The sequence below is a fragment of the Natator depressus genome, chromosome 10 (genome assembly GCF_965152275.1).
Source record: "Natator depressus isolate rNatDep1 chromosome 10, rNatDep2.hap1, whole genome shotgun sequence".
Taxonomy (NCBI): Eukaryota; Metazoa; Chordata; order Testudines; family Cheloniidae; genus Natator; species Natator depressus.
In genome coordinates this window covers 45,959,647-45,982,886 of record NC_134243.1, presented here as the reverse complement: position 1 = coordinate 45,982,886, position 23,240 = coordinate 45,959,647, and the positions used below count along the sequence as shown (strand labels likewise).

The window sequence follows — 23,240 nt, the reverse complement described above, 5'->3', positions numbered from 1 at the left end:
GCACTGTTGTAGCTGGTGTCATAAGGTAATTAAATGCTAGATGCGCTACGGATTCATATGTTCCTTCATCTTCAACCACCATTCCAGAGGACATGCATCCACGCTGATGATGGGTTCTACTCGATAACGATCCAAAGCAGTGCGGACTGACGCATGTTCACTTTCATCATCTGAGTCAGATGCCACCAGCAGAAGGTTGATTTTCTTTTTTGGTGGTTCGGGTTCTGTAGTTTCTGCATCAGAGTGTTGCTTTTTTAAGACTTCTGAAAGCACGCTCCACACTCGTCCCTCTCAGATTTTGGAAGGCACTTCAGACTGTTAAACCTTGGGTCGAGTGCTGTAGCTATCTTTAGAAATCTCACATTGTCAAATCTGCAGTGAAAGTGTTCTTAAAACAAACAACATGTGCTGGGTCATCATCCGAGACTGCTATAATGTGAAATACATGGCAGAATGCAGGTAAAACAGAGCAGGAGACATACTATTCTCCCCCAGGAGTACAGTCAAAACTTAATTAATGCATTATATTTTTAATGGCGTCATCAGCCTGGAAGCATGTTCTCTGGAATGGTGACCAAAGCATGAAGGGGCATACGAATGTTTAGCATATCTGGCATATAAATACCTTGCAATGCCAGCTACAGAAGTGTCATGAGAACGCCTGATCTCACTTTCAGGTGATATTGTAAATAAGAAGCCAGCAGCATTATCTCCTGTAAATGTAAACAAACTTATTTGTCTTACCGATTGGCTGAATAAGAAGTAGGACTGAGTGGACTTGTAGGCTCTAAAGTTTTACATTGCTTGTTTTTGAGTGCAATTCTGTAACAAAAAAAAATCTACATCTGTAACTTGCACATTCACGATAAAAAGATTGCATTACGGTACTTGTATGAGGTGAATTGAACTTCTTTTGTTTATCATTTTTACAGTGCAAATATTTGTAATTGTGTTGTAATTTAAATCAATATATTTGAAAATGTAGAAAAACATCCAAAAATATTTAATAAATTTCAATTGGTATTCTATTGTTTAACAGTGCGATTAAAACGGCCATTAATCGTGATTAATTTTTTTGAGTTAATCGCGTGAGTTAACTGCGATTAATCAACAGCCCTAAGAATTTGTAACCTGAACAGTCATTTCACGGGTGGGACATGCCTGAACTCCTCGTGTCTCTGAGCTGAGTTGGTCTATTTCTGTAGGTCATTTGGTGTCAGTTGGATCTCATGGACCAGAATCTAAGATCCTTGCCATCTCGTCATACACAGCTTCTAGATTTCACTTGCTGCTGTCCTGTGCATGGACATCACTGCAGTGAATTAGGCCAAGTCTCAGCTATGCACATGGGTTCCCACTGCAGGTAAATGAGAAGCTCTCCTCTGAACTGAGTCAGAGCCACCAGAGACTGGAGACCTCCCTGGGTCAGCTCCACCATCTGGAGGCTGAGAAGAAGATCCTGACCAATAGGATCCAGGCCCTGGAGACTGAGCGCATGCAGCTGCTGGGTGAACAGGAGGCGCTGAAGTCAGAGATGCAGAGGGATGCTGGAGGCCAGGGAAATGATGTGGCAGCTCTTCAAACGACCTGCGAAGGGCTCAGGTACCCGAATATTGGGAGCAGGAAAGGTAGGAGACAGGGATAGAGAGGCACAAGGAAAGAGAATGAATCCCCTAGCTGAGCTCTTCATGCTGCTTCTCTGCTTCTGTGTCTAGAGTGGGAGCATTAAGGGTCAGGGCCAAGATGGGAAGGCATCCTTCAGTCCAGCTGCTGCACAGCTCATCCTGGCTGTTAAATAATCTGTAATCCAATGAATTGGCTTCTCTTTGCTGCAGTCCAGCCAAAAGCCGCTGCGTGCCGTCTAGCACCTTTCACGCAGCGTGTATCCCATAGGCTGCCCAGAGCGAAATGATTCCAGGTGGCAGCACGTGGTACAGATGGCAGAAAGGATGCTGGAGTGGGAGTTCCATTGGCCCCTTGGGTCACTGGGGAGGGAGCAGTGGAGAGGTGAGAGAGGTTTCTCACTGGATTTGGTGACGGAGGTGGAGGGAGGGAGGCTGTTCCAGGCAGCTGCAGAGGGGAAGGCTCTCTCACCAGCCACGCTGAGCTGATACGGAGGGCCAAGGAGATTGCAGAGGTGGGAGTGGGGAGCAGGTCTGTGTGGAAGACTGGGTAGGAGAAGCCCATGCAGCATCACTGGGTGCATTAGCCAGGCCCGGCGCTTTGCAGCACTCGTGCTGTTTTGCAGGGCATCGCAGTCCCTGTTGCAGGCGGAGAAGAAAGCCCTGCAGGCTCGCTGCATGGAGCTGGAGGCTGTCCTGTGGCACAAACAGGAGGAGTTGTGTGGCCAGCTCGCAGAGCAGCAGCAGGTCTCCCAGCACTGGAAGGACAGATGGAATCAGGTGGCCGTGGCTCTAAAAACCAAAGAGGAGGAACTGGAGCAAGCACATGTGGCGCATCAGAGCTTGTCTGCCAAGGTGGGTCATGGCCAGTGAGCCCCAGGCCAGTTGCTGCCTCTCTGTCCCACCTGGCAGCCTTGGGATTGCACCATCTTTCCACTCCTGCCCCAGCTCTGCACTCAGCCACTCGAGTCTCCTTTTTCGTACTCTCATCTACGCCCCAGCTAGTGGGTCACTGAGCTCAGGAGCTGGGAGCCGCAAGCTCCTTGGTTCTAATTCCACAGCTGCCACCAAGTCAGCGTGTGACTTTGGGCAAGTCACCTCCCTGCCATCTGCCTCAGTTTCCCCATCTGAAGAACAGGGAGAAGGACACCTCCCTCATAGATCCACATACTCTTTGCACCAGTTTAACTACTGTGATTTTAATTTGATCTAGCTAAACCAGTGCAAGTTTTCTATTCTAGACAAGACATTTGAAGCGAGAGGCTCAGAACCCCATGGTCAATACCCCCACCCAGCCCACCACCAAAACCACTGATTATATGTCAGCTTTGTACTGAGCTTCATCCTGATGTGCCCTGGAATGTAGCTAGCAAGGTGGCCAGCTCCTGGATCCCAAGGTGAGGAGACCCTTTGACATACCTAGAACCGGACGGAAAAGGAACACAAAAATCACATGACTTTCTTTTTCTGGTTTCTTGAAATTTCTGAATTTTTCCAACCAGCTCTAGAAATACCTGGGATTGACAGGGAGGTGGGGAATGGGGTGGTTCCTTTGTCTGTCTTCTGAAGGCTGGTTATGTGCTAACATTGTGTCTGTGGCAGTGGATTTCAAGGCTTGCTCCTTCATTGGGGATTCCTGGCATATCCCTGGGCTCTCCTGTACCCATTCCTCCTGAGGTGTCCCCAGGCACTGGCAGGGGGTCCTGGCACTGCTTAGTCAAGCCTAACCATCCTTCCCGTGTGCCTTTCAGCACACTGAGCTCCTGGAGGACTGCGAGCTGCTCCAGGTGGATGCGGAGGAGCTGGCCGAGCTGAGAGGCGCCGTGCGCAGGTAGGGGGTGAATGGTCTCGCTCTCCAGCTGTTATTTCCATAGGTCCTTTTGTCTCGCTGCTCTGATCCCTGCATTTATCCCCTTTCCTTTCCAGCTAGGGCCACCCTGCAGTGTGGTTTCCTCTCTCTTATCAGAAGGTTTTTTTTCAGACACACCATCCTGGATGCCTTGGCACGGGGCAGCCACCTTAAAAATGAACTGGAGCATTCCTTGCATGTTTCCCTCCCCACTCGCCTTCAGGCTGCAGCTTCCTCTGGGCTCCAAGGACATACAGAGAGAGACAGGCAGACGACAGTGGGCAGAACTCCTTAGGAAACCCTTTTTCTCTGGATCCATTGCAGAGGAATCCTGGACTCCTTGTGGCAAATGTAGGCGCAGTGTAAGCAGGCACAGGTCGCTGGCATAAATGGAGTTGTGCCCGCTTACATGACACTGCGGCTGCATTTGGCCAGTGAAGTTCTCTCCCTGATGTGGCACCAGCACAGACTTGGCACTTGATTCTGCTCCCATGGATTTCAATACTGGGGTAGCCGTAGTCGAGTGAATCTCTCCCTGCCTAGGCTCTAGTGCAGACTGTGCCGCTCCTGGGTGAACTGCAGTCTCCTGCCCGCGTGACACGGCCTAGCAAAGGCTTCACCCTGTATCCCTGGTTTTGCATTAGCAGAGTCACAGCTGCATCGACCCAGGGACACAGCTGCTGGTGCCAGGAAGTCTCTGGTGAGGCTGGCATGCTGTGTCCCCACGTACACACCCAGGGTCCAGTTTCAGACTTGAGTGCCCAGGTCTGGGATTGGTAGCTCAGATTGGCACCAAGGTGCTGAAAATGGACATGGGTATATGTGCCAGCCTGAGGTCCCAGATACCCAAACTTGGGGGCAGGGAGGATGGAAAGGTAGTGAAAAGCTTGCTGGGTCTGAGCCCAGCTGCCCCACTCTACGCAGGGTTGCCCGTGCTTCTGGCCCATAATGCTGTCATCTTCCATTCATTAGAGGGCAGTGGGGTCCCTACCCCTAGGGGGATGATCCACTGCTGCCTGGCACTACGGTGTGGGTGTGCTGCACCATTCTGATCGGGCAGTGTTTGACCCTTTGCCCTCACTTTGCACAGGAGTGAACGACTCCCCAAGGCTCAGGACAATGGAGATTTGGGCCCCTGCAAGCCACTGAACCCAGCTGAGTCCAGGCTCCGAGAGGGGAGCCGTGGTGCTCTTCGTGGGACTTTCCAAAGCCCCTAAGTGACTTAGGAGCACACATCACGGGCAAAGTCAATGGGATTTGTGCTCCTGAGTCCTGTCAGGCATTTTGAAAGTCTCACCCCTAGTGTAAATTTACAACCCTTTTTATCCCCTAGCCTGAAGGAAGAAAATGGAGACTTAATGAGACAGCTGAGGGAGCAGCAACAGGCCACCCAGCTGCTGCAGCTACAGCAAGAGCTGGCTACAAACACAGTAAGCAACAGAGAGATGTATGCGCCCTTTTCCTCCTCCGGGGAGAACTCCTAGACACATTGGTCTGAAGACCAGAAGGGATCATTCTGATCATCCAGTCTGACTCCTTGCATAGCCCAGCCCAGAGACCCTCACCTAATAGCCAGTTGCTCTGCTCCTCTCTCTCCCTCTCATCTCCCCTGTCCTGAACACAGTGTCCAGTGGTACATCTGGGTGCCCACAGTGCTGCAGAGACACCAATCAACCCCTGCCTCCCTTTTATTTTCATCTCCCTGCTGTAAGCTGCATACAGTGTCATATCTCACCACTTGATCCGGGGATGTAAATCACAGCCGTTATCAGAGCAGGCTGGAATGAGTGAGCAGAGTTCTGGCTGAAGCCCTGGCACGTCCCGTTTCATACTTTCTTTAGCATCTGACTCAATCATAGCAAAACAGGTCAATGGCTGTTCAGGGCAGCTCCACAAGCCAGGGTTCATCCTCAGTACCATTGGAGGGAATGAAAGAGGTCTTTGGTTAAATACAAGCTGCTGTTCTGGCCAGTTTCAAGCCTGGGGGCTGGTGGGTTCTGGGGAGGTGAATGATTGGTTGATAACAAAGATGGAACCAAGCAAAGGACATTATGGACTCACTGTGATAGATCCTAGCTCTCCATGTGCCACCCACCCCCCAAACACACACAAGGGAGGCAGTTGCTATGGGGGTAGGTGGGTCTGTTAAGGTGGGGAAGGTGCCAGATCGGGGATGAGGGAAGCCAACACCTCAAGTTACTTGAAAAACCTCTTATATTTGTTCCTTCCAGTCTCTACCGGGATCAGGCTCAGAGAGGACTTCAGAACAAGAGGCCCTTTACAAAGAGATCCAGGAAACCCAGTGAGTTCTTGCTTCTCCTGTCATGCTACAGAACTACTAGATTGACTGGCTGGGAAGTCACTGGCAGGTGACGGGAGGGAGATTTCTTGCCTGGAAAACAGTAGGGAACAGCTGTTCTTGTTAATTGAATGGCTCATCCGCCATCCTGTTGGAGGCAGTTACAAGCCAGGACTTCCCTGTTATATAAAACCATAGGAAGACTCTAACAATGAGAGATCTTGGGTCCCTCTATATTACCCACCAGGCCCGAAGTAGTGTAGGGTGATGATGGGCTGTCTAGTCAATGTAGGCATCTGCCTCTTTTCCAGGCTCCTGCAGACCTAATTCATTCCCTATGTAACTCTGCTGATCATGGAGTTGCTGACTTTGGATCCTGGTGCTCACAGAGTTGACCAGACTTTCTTTTAAGGATCCTGTGCCATGGTTTAGGACAGTCTCTTATTAATTGGCACACAAGTAGCAATCTACCCCCAGCTGTAATGTGTGAAATGTTGGCTCTCCTGAACCACTGAATTCAGCAGCAAAATTCCATTGGGTTGCTATTGCCAAATCAAAAAGACTGGGGCTAAGATCCTGTTTATGACACTGGAGATTTATTGGTTTACTTCTTGGTTTCGTCCGTCCTTTTCTCAGATTGGCTTCCAGGGAGCCAGGCCCCATTGTGGAAATCTCTGGTTTCTCTGGAAAATAACTGGGTTCCCTGCATTTGTTTCTTGTTAGCGACAGGATAAAGAGGCTGGAGAATGAAAAAGCTGAGATGAAGTCCGAGATCAGGAAGCTGAAGGTAGGAATGGCTTTGTTTCTATCTCCATGTGCCTGATTTGCGGCAGGGACGTATGATGGTTTCAGTTGCAGTCTTGGGAGCCTGGTGGAAATCTTTTCTGCTCCCTAGAAACCCAGGGAAATATCTCCTGCTGGGATCTGACTCTGCTACAGGGATACACTACAATTAGGCCATGCATTCACATGTTATTTCTACCCTCAGTCCATCTGGAGCACCCTCTCTTAGTGCTGGCTCTCATGATACCCTGGCATGATGGATGGACTTTCAGGTGATTCTTTAGTGGACTAGGTCTTCCCCTCCAGGAATGGCATCCTTGTGGATACTCAGGCTCCTGTACTCTCCGCAACATCTGCCCTTTAGGGGTCCCACTGTCACATCTTAAGAGCAGATGGAGGTGGTGCTTTTTTATGGTGTGGAACCCCCTTGGCCTCCATCTTAGCTCATTCCTCCCCCACCTTGACTTTCCTTTTCCAGAGGTATTAAGAGTGAGATTCTGCCTTGGGTTGGATTTCTCTACAGTCAGCCAGTCTCTAAACTACAGCAAAGTATTTCCATTTATTATTAAATTGGGGTGCCAAGGAGCCCCAGCCATGGCCCAGGACCCCATTGGGATAGGCACTGTACAAACACAGAACCAAAGAGATCCTGCCCCCAAAGAGCTTATGACCTAAATAACCAGTGACTGAAATGTTTGTGTAAACTTCTGTATCATAATTCTACTCCCCAGCCCTCAGAGCACACTGGCAGTGGGGAATGCGGTGGACACAAAAGGGTGAGTTCCTTCCTTGGCTCTGGTCCCCCATCTGTTCTTTTCCAGCCTTGAGATCTGCCTGGTGTTTTGTAACAATTGCCCGTTATCCAGGGGCCAGCCATGCTGCTGTGATCCGCGCGCACTGGTGTCCCACCAAGCATGGCTTTCAGGGCGGGCGGGCATCGGGAAGGTTCATACACATCTTGCTTTCTTCCCCCTCTGGCAGCTGGATGGCGCTTCCGTTCTGCGGATTGAACTGGACGCCTGTAAGCAGGAGCTGGAGCTGGAAAAGAGCCGCAGTCAGGCTCTGAATGGCAAAGTGCAGCTGCTGCAGTCCAGGCGCTGGGACAGTGCTACTCCCCCACATGAGGTCGGTATCGTTCTAGGTGTCTCCAGAGCAGGGCTGCGTGTTGTACCCACATCTGTGCCATGATCTCTACTGAGCTATTTTCTATTGCTTGGTGCTGCAACCTCCCTAATGCTCAAGCGACATGATGGTGACTCCATAGCGATTTCATTGTACATTTAAATACCCTGCATTTTAATTGTGCTCCTCAGCCCTTACAGCATCCAGCCCACATGGGGCTGATCCGGCTTTGTCTCTGATCTGGCCTAGAACCTTAGTATCTCGTGACCACGGTTGCTTTTCCACCTGTTCTGTTCAATGTTTGTATTGGAGCCATGCAGAGTGTGTGCACATCTGTGCTTTGAATTTTGGCTGGACCCTGGTAGAACTCTCTGCTTAGCTACCAGCCAGGTGACGGTAACAGGATTCAAACTCAGTCCTTGCCACTCTGACTACAGAAGCCTCTGTCTGTTAAGCTAAAGAGATAACACTGTTCATTCAGTTGGTAGAAAGGACTGTTACGGATGTGCCAACCCTTCCTGCCCCGGTAGAGGGCAATGGTACATGTGCTAGTATATCAGACCCTGTCTGACTTAGGCCCCAATCCTGCCATAGACTCCATAGTTGCAGATCTTCATGCCCCCGCTGACTGCACAGGCCTGTGGTAGCAGATCCTGATGCAAGATCAGGGCTTTAACCACTTCCTGGGAGTGATTGTCTGGCATAGAAATGCAACGGAAATTGGACCCTGCAGTGTCCCTGTCCAGTCTGGCTCTAGCTGTGAGCTGCAAATAACCTCAGAACACACCTGAAGAATTAACAGATACTGAACAATAGTAGCCAAGAAGCCAGGGCTTGTGGCTAAAGCACAACCCCAACAGGCAGGAGACCTGGGTTCTGTTCCTGGCTCATTTGCTGACTTGCTCTGTGACTGTGGCCAAGTTGCGGCACCTCTTTGTGCCTCAGTTTCCTTTTCGGTAAACTGGGGTTAATGATACTGACCAACCCCACTGGGGAGCAGTGGGGCATTGGCATCACTGTCTGGGAGGTGATGTTGGTGTGCTTCCGCTGCAGCAGGAGTCCAGATTCAGCCACCTCTTTGCAGAGGACAAGGTGCGAGCTGTGTGCCAGGGAGCAACAGGTCTGAGCTGCTGTTGCCTAGGTGACATCTCTGTGTGTATTTTCCAGCAGATCCAGTTCCCAGCAACCTCCAATACCACAGCAACATCTGGCTTAGAGATGGATTGTCCTGTGTCCTCTCCAGGAAGGTGAGTGTCCGTCTGTCTCCTGAAAGTCCATCAGTCCCATCCTGCATGCTGCCCTGACATACCCATATTCACTATGCCACATATCCAGCAGCATGTCTGACTGTCTTTGTGCTACCCACCTTACTCACCCCATTCTCCAGGCTGTATGTTACCAATGGCCAGCCTTGCGGGATGGCCATCCTGCTGCTTGAAAAGGGGAACAGGAAAAGGGAGACCTGGAAGGAAAGTGAACATGGATCAGACTTCTATCTGCATGTGGGCTCTTAAAGTGATGATCGCAGCCCCTGGGGGCGTTGGAGGACACCCTAGACAATGCTGTAGAGCAGAGTGAAGGTCCTTCCAGGGACTCTGCTGAAATGCAGATCATGTCCACTGATGGTGAACGGCATCTGCTTTGTATCTCAGTTCTCAGATTTCTAGTCCTCAAGGAGAACCGTTGGCCATGGAGAGCCCTCAGGGCTTGATGGCCTCAGGGGACCTGTCCGAGGTGGAGAGCCTGAAGCGGAAGCTCCAGAGGGAGACTGCATCCCAACAGGAAAAGGAGGAGCTGATCTGGACTCTGAGAGAGGTGCAGGCTGGATGTGTACTTTACAGCTGTTGTGTGTAGAGACATAGGAGGTGAAGGAGGGGGAGGGTAGGAATCCCAGAGTGCTCTGCAGAGGACAGGATGGGTATCATGGAGTGTGATACCTTCTCTTTGGTCCCTTCCTGCTGATGAGTGCCTCCTTGGGAAGAGTCTGTGGGCCAGATTCTACTGTTACGCCAGGGTGAATCCACGGACAGTGGAGTTGCTCTGGGCTCATACTGGCTAATGGAGAGCACACTCTGTTCCCATGCGGCTAAGGAACTTCTCCTAACTATGGGGTTCAGGGGGTTCTGCAGAGCCCAATGACAGGAAACTATGACTGAGACACTTGGCAGACGATAGTTACACAAAGGAAATACAGAGATCCCCCCACTGTGGGGATGTACCAGGAGGGGGCCAGCCTCAGGGCATGGTGGGAATGAATATGTGCATTCCTGCGGGGGATGCCAAGAGATGAGGACACATGAAAACCAACCACCCATCTTCCAGGAGAAGAAAGACTCTGCAGGCAGGCCTGGGAACAGCATGAGGAGGGTGCCTAGGAAGAGAATGGGCAGGGAGGCTAAATCTCCTTTCTTTTACTGCTAGGAATTAGAAGAACTGAAACTAAAGCAGCCAGGAGACATCAAGGTGAGAGAATACACCCTGACGTCTTTACACTGTCAGAGTGACTTGGTACAAGGTACAACTGCAGCCGTGCCAGTGGCGTTCAGTAACCCATCTTGGCAGGGGTGGCCTGCAGCCTCTCAGAGCAGCCAGTTCTAGGGGTCTGATGCCACAGCTGAACGAAGCACTTATGCACATGCTTGATTTAAAGCCAGCGGAGTTGCGTAGATTTACACCAGCTGAGGATCTGGCCCTGGAGCGCTTTGTCCTTGGTCTGTTGTTTTCCTTAGTCTGAAATAAACAAGCCCCTATTTTGCTCTGTGAGTCTGGCAGAAATGTGGTGCACGGCTTGAGGTTCTTATCTGCTCCTCAGTACTGTGGTCTCTGAGCACCTTGTCATCTTCAAGGTATTGCTCTTCCCAGCCCCCCCGTGTGGTAGGGCAGTGCTATTACCCCGTTGTACAGCTGGGGTGCAGAGAGGCTGAGTGATGTGCCCAGGGTCACACCAGAAGGTCTATGCTAGAATAAGGAATTGAACCCAACTCTTTCAAGTCCTGGGCTAGTGCCCTAACTACTGGGCGACCCTTCCTCTCCAATGGGGAAGAATGGCAGGGTCCTGGGGAATGGAAGGTGTTGAAATAAATGGAAATTATAATTAAATGAATATAGTTACTGCTAAGCCAAGAACATGGTGACACTGGCCATAATAATCACACGCAGTGTAGAGCCTTCCTGTGTTTCCCAAACAAGCCAGGAAACATGCAGAAAGCCTTGATAGCGGAGCTCGATCAGAGAACACGCTGCGTCCACTTCTCTCTGTAAGGAATACGCTGCATTTCAAGGGTCTGAGTGTTATTCCATGTGACACACAGCTTCCTTCCCACCTGTCCAACTTTTAGGCCACCATTTGGTTGAGCATTTTGGACTCTGACCTTCCAAGAGAGCGGCATGCAGGCCCAGGAGATCCCATTGTACGATCAAGGCCTTGGAGCTATGCAGTACATTTGGGCAGGTCTCTGACTCAGTCCTGGGAACTTTTGGAAGAGTTCTAAGAGGGTCAAAGGTTTTGCTTGGACGTGAATTCCATGGCTGGTCTATGCCTGGCACTGTGTCAGGACCCATGGACAGGGAGTGGGTGAGATACCCACCCTCATCTTCCACTGGCATCACTTCTCCTCGGTGTTGCCATGTAATGAATATTGTTGAGAACTGAGGTGAGGCATTCAAACTGTCACTTGGCCATGGATTAGCCCCGACATGGCTGTGGAGTTTGACAATACTCCATAGGCTCACGCTGGCTTATGTGGACATCTGTAGGCTAACACCTGAAGCTGGTTGCATCCCATAGCTGGGGTTGGTGTAGGATCTGCTGATCTGGTGTCCGGCAATACCTGCTGCGTGACCTTGGCTAGAACAGCCTGTATCTTGAGATCAGGGAATGCTGCTGATTTTATATTACATCCATTTCTAAAGCACCCATCACTGTCATATCTGGAAGCGCTTTCATAAATGTGCTTGGAAATGGAATACCCCCTAATGGCGTCTGACTCTCTGCTCCTCCTGCACAGCTTATTGGCAGAAGAGACTCATGCCGATTTTTCTCTCTCATGCTTCAGGCCTCCCTGGAGGAAGTAGACACAGAGTTAGCGCTGGTCCGAGAAGAGCTGCAGAAGGTTTGGGACATGCTGAAAACACGTGATACGGCGCTGGAAGAACAACACCTGGCGTTAGAATCGGCCAGGAGCCAGGTACCAAACTTGTCTGAACATCCTGCAGAGACATGCCGGGTTATTATACTATTATTTGATTCCAGGAGCACTTAGAGGCCCCAGCTGAGATCAAGGCCCTGCTGTGCTAGGCACTGTACCAACACAGAGGATATGTCTACCCTGCAATCAGCAGGTGTGATTGCAGCATACCTGCGCTAGCTTGGATGGAGCCACACACTAAAAATAGCAGTGTACCCTTGGCAGCATGGGTGATGGCACAGGCTGCCCTAGTTCTTAACTGATCAGGATTGTACACAGGCTGCAATTACACCTCCCAATTGCAGTGTAGACACAGCCAGAGTGAGACTTCCCCTGATCTAAAGAGCATCCAGTCAGAATAGACAAACCAAAGGATGGCATGGGAAGGGAAGTGACTTGCACGTGGTCACTCCATTGACCAGCGTGGTCTCTCGAGTCCCAGACCAATTCCCTGTCAGTGGAACCAGGCTGCCTCTCCCCTCAGACGGACTCATCTCAAAGCCAGTATGTGTCCGTTGGTTGGATCAGCTCCCTTAGTGGTTCCCCAGAGTTCACTGCACATGCCTGGCAGGTGGCTGGATTAGTCCCTGGCTGTTTCTGGAGATCTACCTCAACCCCAGTCTGAGCTGCCTACCCCCTTCTCTTGAACATCAGCAAATTAGATTGACCAGCAAAGAGCCCTCCCTACTCTGGTGTCAGGCAGGGGGTGACTCCCTGGGATAAGAATACAGCCCAGAACCAGCCATTGTACTGTCTGTGAATAAGGAACACAAGCGGCAATATCAGAGGGCTTGTCTGGGCTAGCTGCTCATCTGGGGTAACTCAAATAGCCCTTGCGTAAGTAGCTAGCAGAGAGCAGGTGCGGCTGATGATGAACTAGGTGACTTCACTGAGTAATGCTAACCTGCATCCTCTGTCTATTGCCAGTACACTGAATGCAGCTCAGAGAAGCTGAGACTGGAACAACTTGTCTCCTCTCTGGAGCACCAGCTGGCGGAGAGGTACGGAGCTAGCAGGGATTCAGTCCTAGGGCAGTACTGAGCTCTGGGTGCTTCATATGCCGCCCCCACCAGGGAAACCCCAGGGGAGGCCGCGCTGTCTCCACTGCATGGCACAACTCCCCCCCATGTAATTTTAAAAGGTATGCGCCAGAATCATCCCTGGTGTAACTCCGGAGACTCCAGTGGAGTTGCACTGGGAATGAGCCTGGCCCTGTGTCTGTGAATAGAACAGCCATTGACCTGCAATGTGATGAGGTGGTGAGTGCAAATCCAGTAGACCTGTGCCCTCTAACATGTCTCCAAAGCTCTGCTCCACTAGCCTTTGGGAAGTTCCCAGGGGACACACCACCCCCATGTGGAAAGTGGAGATGCACGTGGGAAAGAAACAGTTTATTGCTTTTCAGGGGGGCATTTCTGTGCCTCTGCCTGGCTGCTGTAGTCACCTCATTTATAGCAGCGGCAGCAGAGGGGGCCCAGTGCCAGAGATGGTGACGTACAGAGAGATCTGGGTCCAGCACTCTGGAAGAGGGGGGCAGTTTGGGTCGAGAGTTTTGGTTCAGACCCATCTCTAGCAAACGGTTGTCTCAGCTGCGTCGAACCCCGCTCCAGCCACCAGAGAGAGGGATTGCGCTAGTTATTAAAGGGAAACGTTCCTCTTGGGCATGTGCCAGAAACTTCCTAGATGCCGCAATGTGTGGCAGCCAGCACTGAGGCCAGGACAGCCTGCCCCACAGTCAGCCCTGGGAACGCCAAGCATCAGGAGCATGAGAGGCACTCCTGGCTCAGGAGGCAAGTTCTCTCTAGACCCACCAGCCAAAAGCTGGAGCTGGGCCATATCCCTAAGGTGTTCACCAGCTGGGGTCAGCACAGCTGGATCCCGAGCCATCTGTAGTACAGTGATAAGATAGGTAGCTGTGGATGAGTCATCTATCCAGGCCCAGGAGCCCATCCCGTGCCAGGAGAGTGGTTTGTTAAAAACCTAGTTATAAAGCAAGCCCTTCCACCATGGCATGAAGGCTGCCACAGGCGGGTTCTGGCAGGCTCCCCACACGGAAGCCCTATGCTGGGAGAGCAACTGAGAGCCAGTGTGTCCCTGTAGAGCTTAACTGCTGCGCTGGGGTGGAGCTGGGCCCCAGGTCTTCCAGAGCAGAAGGGAACTGATGGGAGCTCTTGGAACTAGATTGATAGGGCCCCTTTCAGCCAGAAGAGCCAGGCTGAGGGCTGGATGGCATGGAGCTACGGCCCCATGTTGGGAGTGGGATCGGCCAGGGAGAGGGGGAGGAGCAAACTAGGCTCTGCCACTTTGGGAGAGGATAGCGTCGGCCATGGCGCTAGCTCCTTGTACTGGCCTGGGTCATGCCGTGCAGTGGGGAAAACCATGGGAGACGGGCAGGGATGGGCTTTCCCTGCAAGCTGCCCCTCACAATGAAGTGAGCTGTATTCTTTTGGATGAACACATTCGATGAAGTGAGCTGTAGCTCACAAAAGCTTATGCTCAAATAAATTGGTTAGTCTCTAAGGTGCCCCAAGTACTCCTTTTCTTTTTGCAAATACAGACTAACACAGCTGCTACTGTGAAACCTCACAAAGTGTTATCCTGACTTTTCCATCAGGCTTCTCTCTCCACCCTTAGTGGGGGTGGGGCTCCCTAGGGATCTGCAAAACGCCCTTATGTCTCTCCACTGGCTCCAGGACACTTCAGCTTTCTCTGCTCCTGGGAGAGCTGCACTGCCAGCACTTCCCTATTCTGGAGACCCCCTCTAGCCTGGGGGGCCTCAGGCTGGACTACCTCTCCTGCATAATCCCTGTAGGTTTCCAAGGGGAGCACCACTTCCACCCCTGTCCGCCCATCCCTCCCCACATGCCCTACCTGGGTTGAGGGATAGGGCAGGGATGCTGCTGCAAGGAGTGGCTGATGTTTTCCCGTTGCTCATAGGACCTGTGCATGGAGAGTCCTTCTGTGCACTGATCTCTGGGACACAATCTGACCCCGCGAGCACAGTCTCGTGGTGTGCTTCCTCATCCTCCCTCGCTACCTACACAGTAGTCTGGCCCTGCATGTGCATGGGCTCATGTCACCCACCTCTGTTTAACAGGGAGCAGGTTGGTTACCAATGGGAGGAGCCCACCCCTTATAGCATCTTGAGCTCCCTGCTTGGGGCTCTGCTCAATGCTCTTGAGCCATGAAGCCTTATGGGACCGTGTGGAGCTGCGACAAGAGCAGCATGAGTTACATGTGGCTGGAGCCTCTCGAGACCAGACAGACCTCCAGGCCCCTGGTTACAGACTCTGCAACATAAAAGATGGTGCAACAGTGGGTGGACCGGGGGGTGGAGGCTCTTCCAGAAAACAGGCAGTTTCACTAAAGCAGGGACTTGTGTCCACAGAGAACAGGCGTTGAGGCACCTTCGACAAGCAAGTGAGCCGGAAAAAAACAAGCTGGAGATTCAAGCCTCTTCATTAGAGCTGAAGGTAACGCCTGAGAAAGCTGTGCGTCCGTGTCCCCCCTCCATGCAAGGGCACTCCAAGGAAAGGCTCGTATGATTTTTGTGTGGGGGGTGTCACTAAATTCGTACTGTGATCGTAACACAGACAGGGCCAGATCTTCCTTTCCAGCTCCATCTTACCCCATCTGCACAACAGCATCACACTATGGCTAGGACTTTCCAGAGGACTCCGTGGCAGGTCGGATTTTCGAGTGCTTGGCCCCCACAGGTGGGGCCAGATTTCCAAAAGAATCCAGCAGCCAATGTGCACCCAAGAACACGTGGCTGATTCTGAACAGCACACTCGAGAAATCTGTTCATAACCTCAATCCTCTGGAACATTGTGGCCATTGCGTGAAGCTCTTGGGATGATCAGAGAGGACAGGGCTGGAGAGAATCTCTTGTGCCGGAGACTATCCTTTGTGCAGCTGCACAGGTGTGTCCTAGGCCTATGTCTCCTCTAGTCTGCCCCTATCTCCATGACATCCCTGGGCAAGTTAATCCAAATTGTCTAGCTGCCCTAATTTACATTTTCCCCTCACACACTCCGGCTGCTACTACTTGTTACATGGAGAGGATAGACAGGGGAGGATACCCAGGCAGGCTGGGGAGTGGTTGGGGGGAGGATACTAGGACAGGCTGCGGAGTGGTTGGTAGTGTGAAGCAAGAGAGCTAATTAGCACTGACGGTGGGTATGAAGCCATGGAAATGCTCTCTGCACTCACCATCCCCTCCCAACATCTAGCAGGCTGGAGTGAATGCTGCCGATGAAGAGCGAGGATGATGTGGGATGTTATCGCGGGGGTCTGGATGGCTCAGGAGACTGAGGCTGAGCTGTGGAGCCACTGGTTCAAATCCAGCCCCGCTCCTTGGGCTCTTAAAAGCTGGTGGCAGGTTGGTAGCCACCATGAAAGGAGATTGGGGTTTTGGCCTGGCTCCTAGGGGATGGAGGTGTCTGCGTTTAAAACTGCACCCCCACAGCCAGCATTAGTGCAATCCCTGCTGGCAGTCGCAGCATGGAGGACAAGGAGCAAATGGGCCACGGGGACTGAACTCCACACTCCTCCTTGTGGGGCTCCCACTAGGTCAAGAGAGAGGCACATTTGCAGTATGGTGGAGGAAAGCTGGTGCGGCTGCTGCCTGTGCAATACCTATGGACAGAGGCCGTCGCTCTCCCGTCCCAATAGGCTATGCTATCCCTTAGGCCAGAGCCTCTGTCCCACTGGAAATCCTGGACAGTCTGTGGCTGTCTCAGTGATTGGCCCATGCGCAGGTCACACATTTAAATGCTCCTGTCTGACCTCCCCTTTGCATCCTGACTAGCTGGCAGAAGTGGAGGTCCTGAGAGACAACGCCCACCGACGCCACCAGGCATCCGGCCCCACAGAAGTACAGAACTGGGGCCCCAGGCAGAGCTGTGACAGTCACTCCCAGGGAAAGTGCTCCCGGTGTGATGCCTTTCTGGACCAGCTGAACAAGATGATTCAAAGTAAGGGCTTCTCCCTGTAAATGAAAGCTTCTCTGACTCACGGAGGTTAGGAGGCTCAGTTCGTCAGCGTTTGCAGAGGGCCTGGAGATCCCTGATGGCAGGTGCTGGAGAATCACTAACTGGACTCTGAGTTCCTTCTTACACAAGTGTGGTGACCGTCACCTGCTGGTCCATTCTTTCTCCCTTCCCTACATGGTCACCCCGAGTCTAATGTCCTCTGCTGGTTTGACTTGCTCAGCTGCTCTCTGCAGGGGCAGTGGTGGCATCTTGGTCCCTCCTGTTCTCTCCCTTTGGCCCAACAGTTCAGTTTCCAGAGGACTGAAATACTTTGACTGAAGTCTTGGGCTTAATCTAGGGGGATCTGGGTGAAATTCTCTGACCTGGCCCATGCAGGAGGTCAGACTAGATGATAGCTCAGTGGTTTGAGCACTGGTCTGCTAAACCCAGGGTTGTGAGCTCAATCCTTGAGGGGGCCATTTAGGGATCTGGGGCAAAAATTGGGGGTTGGTCCTGCTTTGAGCAAGGGTTTGGACTAGATGACCTCCTGAGGTCCCTTCTAACCCTGATATTCTATGATCTGATGGTCCCTCCTGGCTGTTAATTCTATTGGCACCCTGGACCTGAACATGATGGTTAACAGGAAGGCTCTTTTGGGGGGGCGGGGGTGGGCAAGGCACTTGCTGGCTGAGGAGTGCTGGACTCAATGTTTGCAGCTGCTGTTATAACATTTTCCTCACCCCGTCTCTCCTTCACTGTTTGCTTTGGCTCCAGGCTGTACAGAGAAAGGGGATGCGCTGCAGGAGGACCAGGCCTTGACCTACCTGTGTGATCTGCAGGGGCTCCTCAAGGTGAGTGACAGCAGAGGCCCCCTGTGGGACAGCACAGCTCATGCAGGGGTTTTAACATCCCCTGAAGGAACCCCAGTCCATTTCTGGGTCCGTTTCTGTCCCGGTTCTGCCTCCAAAGGGCTCCCACCGGGAATGCAGGGTTGCCGGATGATGCTGCAGGGATGTGGAGAGCTGCTCTGTGTGCCGTCTCAGTTGTGACCCTCAAATCTGCACCGTGTGTCTCACTGTAACAAAGTCGGGGAGTTAGGGGCGTGTTCAACAACCCCATTGCCCATCGGTGGCACCCTCTGGGCACAGAGACCTCAGACATAGCCTTGCCTAGGACTTTGTATCCAACCACCTAGCTGCTCCTTTAGTATTTTTAGTATGGTTGTGAGGTCCCATTGTGCTAGGCGCTGTACAGAGACTAGAAAACAGTCCCTGCCCTGAAGAGCTCACTTCACTTTGCTTCCTCACTTCTTTTCCCGTTTACACAGGGGTGGAGGGCCCACAGTTCTCCTTCGGATCCATGGCACTGGAGCATAGGTCTGGGAGTTCCAGCCCTTTTCTTTCCATCGTATTGTCAGTCTCCCATGCCCTTTCTTGCCATCCTCTTCCTCCCAGGCTTTCTTTGCTGTTCTTCTCCCATTCCTATCACACGTCCAGCCCACCACAAACATGCACTTTCCAATCTATCTGTCGCTCACAGTCCCAAGTTCATCTTCCCCCTACTTTCTTCCATGTGCACACTGTCTACCTGCCACCTGCCTGCCATCCTCCTCAGCATATTATTTTCTACTGCCTGTATCTTCTTTTCTCCCATCTCCATAAGACCCATCATTTCAAACCAGAGAGCAGGCAGGGACAAACACACACAGCGTGCGCTTCTCATTTCAATTTGTGCCTTAATTGCTGATCCCACAGTACTCCTGCCACCCATGCACATTGCTCTTTTAATTCTCCAGCCCTCTCCCCAATGGCACTAATGTAAGTAGGGGAATGGTCCCACTATTGTGGGGAACTTTCCTGGCTTATACACTACGCTGGTGAAATGAGCTAGCGAAAGGATGAGTCCTCACTCCCACTCCTTTTACCCAGAGACCTGCCTGACCTAGAGGGCTCCCCTTCCACGCTCCTGTGTGGCAGAGTCCTCATAACCCCAACAAAGCTGGGCCCAGGATTCCTGGCAGGCTTTACCCCCAGTCTCATCATGATCACTTAGGGTAGGGGCTAAGGTGTCCCCACTCCGGGGTGCTCTCTCCGCACTGGACACTTTCCTGACCCACTGATCATTGCCTAAAGTTCAAAGCAAATACAATTTATTAAACAGCAATCAATTTTTAAAAAATGGGAAAGGTTAAAGGAAAACACATCACCCCGTTCTGCAGCACGGGGACATCACAACCAGCCGTGGCTGGAATGTCAGAGCAGTTCACAACCTGTTCCTCTCGTCCTAGGCCTCATGCCCAGGCCCTGGCTGTGCTGCAGGGATGCTGCGGGTCGGACGCTTGCTCTGGCAGGGGCCATACACCTTCAGGCTCTAGGTGGCAGGACCCTTCTTCCCAGCATCAGCCCCCCGTCAGGGTTACGATCCCCCTCCAAGTCTGGCCAGCAGGGCCTCTTGGCTGGGGGCATCTCCCTGCACTGGGCCCGCTGCCCAGCGTCCCCCTCGCTCTCCCCAGCTGCTCACCGCACCCAGCACCAGACTGCCTGAGCTCCAGCTCCAGACCCACTCTGCCTCGACACCCCTAGAGCTTTGCCTCCTGGGCTGCTCCTCCGGCCCCTCAAGCTCCTGCTCTCTCCTTAGCTCTGCCCCTCTGGGCAGGCAGCTCCAGCTCACATGGAGGATGGGACCCCACACTCCCGACTCCCTTATTGGCCTCCATGTGTTGTCAATCAGGCTGACCTAGAGCATTGGCCTCTCCCCATTGGCCCTGGGGACTGTCAGTCTCAGGGTCTTGATTTCTCATCAGCCCTTCTCCTTTCTAAAAGGCCCCACTAAGTTCCAGTGAGGGGCCAGCAGTCCCCTTACACTCAGCATACTTCCTAAGTACACAAATTCTTTCTTCCAATTCAGCTTCTCTCCTAAAACATCAACCAACAGCTCTTCTTCCACTGTCCCTGCTTGCATAGCTCCAGTTCCCTCTGTGTTTCCCTTCAGACCATGGGCTTCAAACACAGATGCCTGCTCTGCTACTGTATTACCAAGCTAAAAGACAAGGCAGACAAAGAGAAATAGACCCATTGTTGCCCTGTCTCCCACGAGGGGCTAGAGACCTATCTCCCCTCTGGTTGGAGTAAATGCCGCAAATTAGCCTCCACACCCCCTTGAGTTGGTCCTAAACAAACCAACATTTTACTGGCTATGGTCCAGAAACAGAGAGAAAAGCAGAGAGGCTGGGTAGTGGTTAGAGCACCAGCCTGGGGCTTGGGGGAGATGGATACATTTCTGCCCTCTGTCTCAGTCTCCTGTGGGACCGTGGGCAAGTCACTTAGGGCCAGTTTTCCAGAAGGATCTAGGTGCCCGATGCAGCTAGGTGCCCAGTGGGATTTTCAAAAGTCTATTGGCATTGTTAAGTGCCTAAATCCCTTTGAAAACCTGCCCTTAATTTCTCTAGTCCAGCTCTCCAAAGGGAGTTAGGTGCCTAAATACCTTTGAGGATCTGGGCCTTTGAGCCTCAGCTACCCATCTGTATAATGGGGTTGGTAGCTCTGTGCTGCCCCCCAGGGGTGTGTGAGGATAATACACGAAGGCTCTGTAGGCACTCAGCTCCTGTGGTGCGGGGAGCCAGGTGAGTCCTAAGACAATCAGATACAACAGCAAGACATACAAACACCATGGACTGCATCACTCAACTGGCCCTAAACGTGGTAACAAAGCACCGCAGGGCACATCCCCTTACCAGAATGTCGCTCAGTCAGGTTGCTCCTGGCCAGCTCGCAAAGTTGCACCCTCTTTAGGACACCTGCTCCCCAGCCTCAGCCTGGGTCAGTCTTGCCTACTGCTTAGCCCATGAGATATCCAGATGTAGCAATGCTCCAGGCTGTAAAGGCACAACCTGCCTTTCTGGGCCTCAGTTCCCCATGGGTACAACATAGCTAATGCCACTCCTTTTCTCCTGCACTTTAGCTGGCTGGTCTGTAACATCTTTGGGGCAGGGACCAGTTCTAGTACAGTGCCAGGCACAGTGGGGCTCTGATTGCGCATGGAGCATCTCAGCGGAACCATGATACAATAGTCGTTAAGTTAGTAACACCATGGTGATGGGACAGTTCTGAGACCTTCTTGGAGATCTAGAGAAACTGCCCTTTCCAGGGAGACATGGGACAGCCCCTAATGGGCTAAGCTCTGACCACTCGTCCATTCAGAATCCCTGCACTGTAGATGGTTCGGCTTCCCTGAACAGTCTCCAGGGTGCCTTTTTGACCCCTCCACCCACTGGGGCGAGGAGATGGAACTGAAATAGAACAGAGCGAGAGATCCGAGTCCATTCATTGCTCTGCCCTGCTCATGTGGGTCTGTTTCTCCGCAGAGGCTGAGTCACTGCGCGGCCAACCAAGTCACAAGGAGCCCCCAGGAAAAGAGCCAAACCCTGGAACAGCAGCATCGGCTGGTGATCGAGCAGGTAACAAGCCATGCATTTGGCTTTGTCTCGGGCTCTCTGACTCATCATACTCTTTACACTTCTCTGAAGCGGGCAGGTGGTCTCCGGGGCAAGGGAACCATCACAGGCAGAATTCTGCTGTCAGAGCAGCTGTGTGAGCATGGGCTCTGGCGTGTGGCTGCGTGAACATGTTCACATTGAGGGGAGGTAGCCAAAAGCCCTGACTGAAGTTGCATGGGGCATTTGAGATTACAGGGATGGATGGAATATCCCAGCTAGCTGGAGCAAGGCACAGGAAGGCAGGGGTGGCTACAAGGAGCTTGGGAAAGTGTGGGGGTATCCCAAGGACCCAGAATGGATGGAAAGTAGAACAGACTTCCTAGTTACTGTCCAGAGCCTCTTGCACCTGGAGATTTAGGCCAGTGCCAGCTGGGGCTCGTAGAGCCCCTGAAATTCACTCTCTGCTGCTTCAACAGCTCAAGGGCTTGTTCAGACAGAGGCAGCAGCTGCAGTCAGGGCATAGGAAGCTGTCGAGAGACCAGAAGGACAAGTGCTCAGTGGAGCAATGGGTGAAGAAATCTCAAGTGGTAAGAACTGCCTACCCCTGTCCCCGCCCCACATTAGTCCAGCTCCATGCATCCCATCTTCACACCCAGGAGGCGACTGCATTAAGGCTGGTGCTGGTTTGGGGTGTTGGGACACAGGCAGCAATTGGGAATGTGGGAGTCGGTTGACTGAAGGGCTGTCAGGTATGAGCCACGAACCCAGCAGGTACTCCTGGTATCTGCCATGAACCCACTATCGTCTTTGGTCTCATGTGGTTTCTGCAGAACACAAGAGGAGCCATCAAGCCGCACGGGACACCTCCACAGGAGCTAAAAGAAAAGCAGCAGCCTATGCCAGGAGATCTGGGCTTCTCCAACAACACCGATGAAGCGCAGAGCCTCAGGCTGCAACTGCAAGAGAAAACAGAAATGGTATGGCCCTGCCCTGCCCCAGGGAACGCACCACAGCTTAAGGGCAAGCCCGGTACTGAGTGGGGAGCTGTAGATCTGGCTCTCCTGAGGCAGCATCAAGCTGGCCAGAAGCTGCAAATCAGTTTGAGCATCAGTGCAAACTCCTCCTCTGCCATCCACCATTATGGAAGGATCCCCAGGCCCATGTGCTGCAAGAGCCCACCACGCTCTGTGCATCCTACTCCACACCTTTATCCCTCTGCATCAGATTCTCTGTCTGCCTCTTATGGAATCTGCCATTTTCATGGCCTCCCACTAAAATATGTAGATGTGCAAGGGGCCATCCAGGCAGCATACCCACCGCAAGGTTTCTAACAGAGCTGCTCTGCGTTGTTTCCAGATTTCAGCCATGGCCTCTGAGATCCAGGGACTGCAGCAAAAGAACGAACACCTGATGAAAGGTAGGGTGGCGGCATTGCCACGGCACCAGGCTGCTGCTTGCAGCTGTACTGCAGGGCAGCGGGAATGGGGTGCTGGGCCAGCGGAGACCGAGGGAGGCTGCTCATTTAAAAACAAACAGTAAAAAGTGAAAGCTCAAGGCCTTTCTGCAGACTAGGGCCTGATCCTGGGAGATGCCGAGCGCTCTCAATCCCACCTGGTTTTAATGGGAATTGAGGTCGCTCAGAACTAGATCCTCAAAGATGTTTAAGGGCCTAACTCCCATTGAAATCCATGAGAGTTAGGAGCCTAAATATCTTTGAGGATCTGGGCCCCAACACCTACATGAAGAGAGACAATCTCTCTCCAGATTGAGGCCTATGTTAGGAATCACCATGTCTCTGAACAATCCAACAATCCTCCATGTCTAGGATCCTGCATCTAGTTTCTGGATGCGTCAGAGGAAGGCAGGACAGCCTCCAGGGCACACAGCGCAAGGGCAATATCATGCCATGACGGGAAGGCATGTTTGAGCTGGGACATTAATAGCCTTTGATATTTTTACCCTAACATACG

The 23,240-nt window shown here is 52.2% G+C and overlaps 1 protein-coding gene across 7 annotated transcripts in view; it reads left to right on the top strand.

Moving 5' to 3' along the window:
* Positions 1-23,240, top strand: part of LOC141995112 (uncharacterized) — a 39,020-nt gene that overhangs the window by 13,358 nt on the left and 2,422 nt on the right. For 5 of the 7 annotated variants that reach the window (XM_074965970.1, XM_074965974.1, XM_074965969.1 and 2 more), the window contains 19 exons: positions 1,364-1,602; positions 2,249-2,477; positions 3,374-3,453; positions 4,805-4,901; positions 5,703-5,773; positions 6,494-6,557; positions 7,285-7,329; positions 7,535-7,678; positions 8,843-8,922; positions 9,328-9,490; positions 10,097-10,138; positions 11,731-11,862; positions 12,790-12,863; positions 15,251-15,335; positions 16,673-16,838; positions 17,610-17,686; positions 21,199-21,291; positions 22,101-22,247; positions 22,627-22,687. In XM_074965970.1, coding sequence (XP_074822071.1) covers positions 1,364-1,602; positions 2,249-2,477; positions 3,374-3,453; positions 4,805-4,901; positions 5,703-5,773; positions 6,494-6,557; positions 7,285-7,329; positions 7,535-7,678; positions 8,843-8,922; positions 9,328-9,490; positions 10,097-10,138; positions 11,731-11,862; positions 12,790-12,863; positions 15,251-15,335; positions 16,673-16,838; positions 17,610-17,686; positions 21,199-21,291; positions 22,101-22,247; positions 22,627-22,687 — 2,089 coding nt within the window. The remainder of the gene's footprint in view (positions 1-1,363; positions 1,603-2,248; positions 2,478-3,373; positions 3,454-4,804; positions 4,902-5,702; positions 5,774-6,493; positions 6,558-7,284; positions 7,330-7,534; positions 7,679-8,842; positions 8,923-9,327; positions 9,491-10,096; positions 10,139-11,730; positions 11,863-12,789; positions 12,864-15,250; positions 15,336-16,672; positions 16,839-17,609; positions 17,687-21,198; positions 21,292-22,100; positions 22,248-22,626; positions 22,688-23,240) is intronic. The other 2 variants (XM_074965968.1, XM_074965972.1) reach the window with 2 other exon arrangements.